At 38.4% G+C, this 7,006-nt stretch overlaps 1 protein-coding gene across 1 annotated transcript; it reads right to left on the reverse strand.

Moving 5' to 3' along the window:
* Positions 1-921: 921 nt before the first annotated feature.
* Positions 922-5,472, reverse strand: LOC109908249 (prefoldin subunit 4-like). The gene is made up of 4 exons (XM_020506837.2): positions 5,367-5,472; positions 4,578-4,685; positions 3,083-3,223; positions 922-2,817 (listed from the first exon to the last, which is right to left on the reverse strand). Exons 1-4 carry the CDS (start codon positions 5,391-5,393, stop codon positions 2,686-2,688), a joined length of 408 nt encoding a protein of 135 aa, XP_020362426.1. The 5' UTR covers positions 5,394-5,472; the 3' UTR covers positions 922-2,685.
* Between the last annotated feature and the right edge of the window lie 1,534 nt (positions 5,473-7,006).

Consider the following 7,006-nt stretch of genomic DNA (forward strand, 5'->3'; position numbering starts at 1 on the left):
GTTTTACGGAAGAGTGGCCAGAAAAAAAAGCAAATATGTTTGGTGTGTGGGAGACTCCCCAAGGCATGTGTGGGAGACTCCCCAAACATATGGAAGAATGTACTCTGGTCAGAAGAGACTAAAATTGAATTTTTTGCCCATCAAGGAAAACACTATGTCTGGCGCAAACACAGCACCTCTAATCACCCCGAGAACACCATCCCCACAGTGAAGCATGGTGGTGGCAGCATCATGCTGTGGGGATGGTTTTCATCGGCAGGGACTGGGAAACTGGTAAGAATTTAAAGAACGATGGATAGTGCTAAATACAGGGAAATTCTTGAGGGAAACCTGTTTTAGTCTTCCAGAGATTTCAGATTGGGACAGAGGTTCACCTTCCAGTGGGACAATGACCCTAAGCATACTGCTAAAGCAATACTTGAGTGGTTTAAGGGGAAATATTTAAATGTCTTGGAATGGCCTAGTCAAAGCCCAGACCTCAATCCAATTGAGAATCTGTGGTATGACTTAAATATTGCGGTTCATCGGCGGAACCCATCCAACTTGAAGGAGCTGGAGCAGTTTTTCCTTGAAGAAGGGGCAACAACCCCAGTGGCTAGAAGTGCCAAGCTTATAGAGACATACCCCAAGAGACTTGCAGCTGTAATTGCTGCAAAAGGTGGCTCTACAAAGTATTGAGTTTGGGGGAGTTATGCATGCTCAAGTTTACTGTTTTTTTGTTTTATTTCTTGTTCGTTTCACAATAAAAAATATATTGCATCTTCAAAGTGGTAGACATGTTGTGTAAATCAAATGATACAACCCCCCCCCCCAAAAAAAATGTTAATTCCAGGTTGTAAGGAAACAAAATAGGAAAAATGCCAAGCCACTGTAAGTGTCGTAACATAGAATAGTGTTATTGTGGCCACAAGTTTTCATATTTTATTTCCTTACTTGTATTCTGCCATGAGTAATCTAAAATGCTAATGTATCCCCAAGTCATTAGAAATTGCAGTGTTCCTCAGATTTTTCTAGCTCAAAAAACACTGCATTACAGATCATAATAGTAGTTGCTCATCTTTATATTATTCATGGTTGTGATGTGCTTTGGTTCCATCCTGCAGGATTATCTAACCCATTGTTGATTCTGAGATACTGTTAAAAAATAAGTTAATGTGTAGGTGCATGATTTTAGCTGGTAGCTCCTTTGTTATGTTTAAATATTAACATTAAACTATCAAAATAAAGTCATGTACAACCACTCAGCAATTTAATGGGTATTTACCAACATTTCGGCATCAGGGTGACCCTTCCTCAGGGTGACCCTGATGCCGAAACATTGGCAAATACCCATTCAATTGCTGGGAGTTTATACATGTGGAGTGTGCAAATTTCTTTATTGTTATAGTTTATTCGCTGTTAGTCAACACCTCCACACCTGTTCTTTTAAATATTAACATTGTCAGACACGGAGACATTGATCTGTTCGTCACACATGCTTAATTATTAGAGCTATGTGATACATTCGATTTATACCAAAAGTGGCAGAGTAAACTTAGTAAAATAACTATATAATTGCTCATTGATTTCATCAATCCAAAATCATGTATATTCTCTTACAATCAGCAGGATGCCTTTCTATTTGAATAAATGTTGAATCTAACAATCAATCACATTTTTTAAAACTAAATTCCCACACCTTGTTCAGCAGAATTGTCAGAACTTTCTTTATAGGATGTCCACACTGGCTAAATACATAAACAATCGAAAAACAAACACACAAATAAACTTGGTTCTATTTAAGATGATCAGTGCACCAAAAAAAACTCATTTTTTCAGTCCTGCTAGGTATTTTTTACAAAAAGATGTAACTACAGATTGCACCTTTATTAAGATATACTTTGGGATATACACACACAGTAGCCTACATGTTTTGGTCTTAAATAAGTTGAATCTGAATACAATAGTATTCATTCATTTCTGTTCCATAACCAACTCGTAAACGTACAAAAAAAATCCACAAGGAATATGTTACCCTCTTTACTTTATAAAGACTGGTTTAAGTGGCTTTACTTGTTTAGTACTTGCACTGGGATTCAGTAATATAGGCCCGTGGACTGATTTTTCTCATTATGGTAAAAGGACATGTAGCGGTTCCTGTCAGCGGCGTACTTGCTCCCTTGAACTGTGACACTCCCTGCACCAGTGACATTGGCTGCCTCTGCTCACTTATTTTCTTTAACCACATTAAACTCCACATTTTCTCCATCTCCAAGCACTACAAAGGTAAATCCTTAGGTTGTTTTCTTTATGGTCATCTGGTGTATAAAGACATCTTCGGTGTCAGTCCATAGGTCCATATATTACTGAGACCCAGTGAAAGTACACACAAAAACAAAAATCAAGTGGTACATTCACCGACATTCATACAAAATAAGACTGAACAAAATAAAACCATAAATAAGACCATGCACCACTGAAAAAAAGTGATGCTGCTGAGAAGAGGACAAACATGTTGGTTTGGCAAGCATCCTGTCAGCACTGTGTGGATCGGAAAATATGCGAGCTGCTTGAAAACTCCATATGTAAAGAGATAGTTGCCCACTTATCCTGATCCCAGATCTGTTTATGGCATCTTAACAACTATAATCATTGATTAATTGTCATACTAAACAGCACAAACAGATCTAGGACCGAGCTAAGCACTCAGCTTTCATCTGCTTCCAGGTTGATGTTGTTCCCAAACTTGGCATAGAGCTGGACCTTCAGATCACCCAACAAATGTTGTATCTTTGACACCTTCCCTTCTAGGTCTTTAATCTCCTGCTGCAGTAGTTCCTGTAGCCACAAACATTGCACGTTAATATAACTATTTATACTAAGGTTTGACATAGTAATAAATCAGAATTGTTCAAATGATTTAAGTTGCATTCTTAGTAATAGGGTCAACCATAATACCTTGACATCTCGGCCTTCGGTTTCATTATGAAACATGAATTAAAATGAGTTAAATAGCCCATCCATGTTTGCCTTAGGAACAGGCATCCCGGTTTCTGAGGTTGGCCCATACCTCTAACTTATACATGATCATAGCAACCAATACCTTTGCAGCTTCCAACATCTCTTGGGTCTCTTCCTGGGTGTGACTGATGAAGACATCTCCAATCTGATACGGGACGAGCAGAGTGTCATCCTCAGCCATCATCAGGTCATCACTGGCATCCTGCAGATTCTGTAGAGATTTCTAAGAGAAGAAAGCAGATTGCTGGTAGGGCTAGGCGATATGGCCTAAATCTCATATCTCGATTTGCTCAAACTTATGGCCGATTCACAATATATATTGTGAATTAAATTATTTTATCAAAATAGTTGTACCTGCTTTTTTTTTGTTGCAATAATCACTGATCTGGCTTTCTGGTCTGTCTATAAAAATGCCCTCATTGATACAAATTTAACCAGAACCATGCATAATGCACATTTACTAATAATGTAGCAGGCATTATAGAAAATTAACACCGGTCTCATAAACAATCTCTCAAGCACAAGCCAACATGCTAGTGAGTAGCAAGCTAATATTTATATTTCAAGTTTAGCCAACTTGGATCTAGGTATAATTTCACAAGCTCTGAATTCAGATAACAACACAACACAGTTAAATTGTTATGAACACAACCTTTTGTCTGTCTCAACTGTTTGAACAGCATGCTAGCCTGTCCACTTTGTTCAGATGTTGAACTCAAGTGGCCTACTTTATTTCTCAGAATGAGAACGAGTTGACAATTCATTATATAATTGTTTTATGCTTATTGCTCATTTATACAACAGACTAAACAGCTAGTATAGAAATATTTATTTGACTAAAACGCTGCTAGGGATACGTGGTACAGTAATGCACGCGCAAAAAACGGAGCATAACATTTCCAGAATGAATGTTCATTGGTAACGTTACATCGGTTTTAGTAGTGTCTGCTCTGCTCGAAATTTGAGGAGTTATAACATGAACTGGGTATGGTTCGAAATGTTAACTTCTCTATTGCAGTTAAATAATGTTTCCATATGACCGATTGTTGGACCAAAATAGCGAGTTGAACCCGTTTGTCAGAGAGGAGGGTCTTTCAGAAAGAGGCGAACGAGAGGTTTCACTCTCGCCAAAATATGTCCAAAATAATCCCAATGCGTTTATAAACGCTTATTTTGAACGTACACTTGACGCCTGTCTTCCCACCTTTGGGACAACGATTCCCATTGTTAGGGCGGAGACACGAGTATCTCGTCATTATATACAGATCTCTGGTGTAAATGGGAAAGTGCACAGAAGGTACGAACGAGACCAAAGATACAGCATGACATAGCGGACATCAACGCTCATGAAAACGAAAAATACAACAAAAATTATTCTGCGATACAGGCATTTGGAATATCGCGCAAAAACAAACGAAAATGTATAATATATATTGTTCAGGCCTAATTTATGGTTATAGATAGACTACTGTATATAATATACCGGTAGTGACATAATGTACTAGAATAAGAAACAAGTCTAAAGAAAATTGAATTATTCTGAATTTCATGATCATTACACTAGATTGACCACGTACCTTTTTTCCTTCAATTTCATCTTTAAATTCTGTCATTCGATTTGTGTTTCTGGCAAATGTATTAATCTTCTTCTGGTCTTCAAATGTGACATTGACATCTTCAACTGCCTGTGAATGAGAAGAAAATACAGCTTGTAGACAATTAGCCTGGCTATATTGATATCTATAGGTAAAGAACAGAACACAATTAAACTTGTTAGATAAAAAATAGGGATAAGAAAAGTGAACAACTAGCAGGATACGTTATGGGAGGGGATGTAGGTAGCAAGCTAGGCAACATATAGCTGCATAGGATAACATAAACCAGCTGAGCGTTTTTATCCAAATGGTACTATCATTAAACTAAAAACCATAGCTAAATAAATCAGTGAGTATCCTAAGAAATTGTGGATAGATTGGTCGTTTGTAGATCATCTTAGCTAGCTAGTAAAGTAACCGAACGTAAACTGGCAACCGGACCGTTAACGTGACTACTGCTGCTAGCAGCTTGCTCACTAGCTGTGATCCCAACGCACGAGGAGAGCACGAATATCAATATAGTTTGACAATTATGTATTTTACCTTTATTTAACTAGGCAAATCAATTAAGAACACATTTGTATTTACTATAACGGCCTAGGAACAGTGGGTTAACTGCCTTATTCAGAGGCAGATCTAGCAACCTTTCAGTTACTGGCCCGACGCTCTAAACACTAGGCTACCTGAATTGATTTGTTTACAATCTAAATTGTTTTAGATAATTACTTAACAAATGATATGGGTGATTCATTCAAACAAGTTTTAGCTTACAACTGTCTTCTTCACGGTAGCCGCCATCTTTCTTTTGCTTCAGGAAGAAGTCGACTTCTTTACATACGATACGGTTAGTGACGATTAGGACCAAAGATCCATACCGCCACCTAGTGGATATTCTTCTTTTATGGTATATTGGTGAACGCACAATTTAATGTGCATTCCGCCACCTACTGTGCGGGATGGAAACATGATTCCCAAAAAAGGAACAAGATACCAAAACAACTACCAAACTACCAAAAAATAAATTAAATAAACTGAATAAAATAACTTTTATGTAAAAAATATATATGAAACAGATCTCATTCCTACACAGGCTCAAGGGGAACCTGGGAGGGCGGGTCTTCCGGAGCCTGTACCCCTTTCAAGTCTTCAGATGTAAAATCCTTAAGTCCCAAAAACATTCTGCCGCAGCCAAAATAATGACCAGTTTCTTAAATGTCTTTGAGACTTGTGCCATACAGTTTATAACTGTGGTAATGAATGCCACAAAATCCACCTTTTTAACACACAGGGTATCTTTTGCCTGGCAGCAAACATTTACTGCAGGCTGTGGTGCGTCCACTACCATCTCTTCAATAGCATCGCTAGTTTTATCAATTATTTTAATCACCTCCTCATAGGAGATTCAATTGACTGCTCTAACTTTTGCCACCTCAATCTCCTTCACCCTTACAGGGCACTCCAGGAACTCAGGATAATGATCCCGACAACAATTGCAATACCGTCGTCCTTCTACACACCGTTCTTCAATAAATCAAATTGTATTGGTCACATACACATGGTTAGCAGATGTTAATGTGAGTGTAGCGAAATGCTTGTGCTTCTAGTTCCGACCGTGCAGTAATATCTAACAAGTAATCTAACAATTTCACAACAACTACCTTATACACACAAGTGTAAAGGAATGATTAAGAATATATACATATAGATACAAGGTTCAGTAGATAGTATAGAGTACAGTATATACATATGAGATGAGCAATGTAGGGTATGTAAACATTATATAAAGTGGCATTGTTTAAAGTGGCTGGTGATACATTTATTACATCCGATTTGTAATTATTAAGTGGCTAGAGATTAGAGTCAGTATGTTGGCAGCAGCCACTCAATGTTAGTGATGGCTGTTTAACAGTCTGATGGCCTTGAGAAAAAAACCGTTTTTCATTCTCACTGTCCCAGATTTGATGCACCTGTATGGACCTCGCCTTCTGGATGTTAGCGGGGTGAACAGGCAGTGGCTCGGGTGGTTGTTGTCCTTGATGATCTTTTTGGCCTTCCTGTGACATCGGGTGGTGTAGGTGTCCTGGAGGGCAGGTATACTCTGTTCTCAATATACTCTCTCTGTCTGCACACACTTGAAACATGGCCTAATCCTTTACAATTCTTACACTGCAATAGTTTGGGGACGAAATCTCTTACAGCGTATCTTACATAACCAAGACTCACATGCGTAGGTATTTGCTCTTTATCAAAAAAACAACAGGACTGACAAACTTTCTTATTTTTCTCCATTCACCCAGCGGGTCAGACGCCGGGCACCAATCACACTAGGAATTCTCTTCAGGGATTCAACCTGAACATCTGTCGTCACCCCTGAAATTACCCATTTGACTGGTGCTCTACATCGAAGTTCA

Source organism: Oncorhynchus kisutch, linkage group LG17, assembly GCF_002021735.2.
Source record: "Oncorhynchus kisutch isolate 150728-3 linkage group LG17, Okis_V2, whole genome shotgun sequence".
Taxonomy (NCBI): domain Eukaryota; kingdom Metazoa; phylum Chordata; class Actinopteri; order Salmoniformes; family Salmonidae; genus Oncorhynchus; species Oncorhynchus kisutch.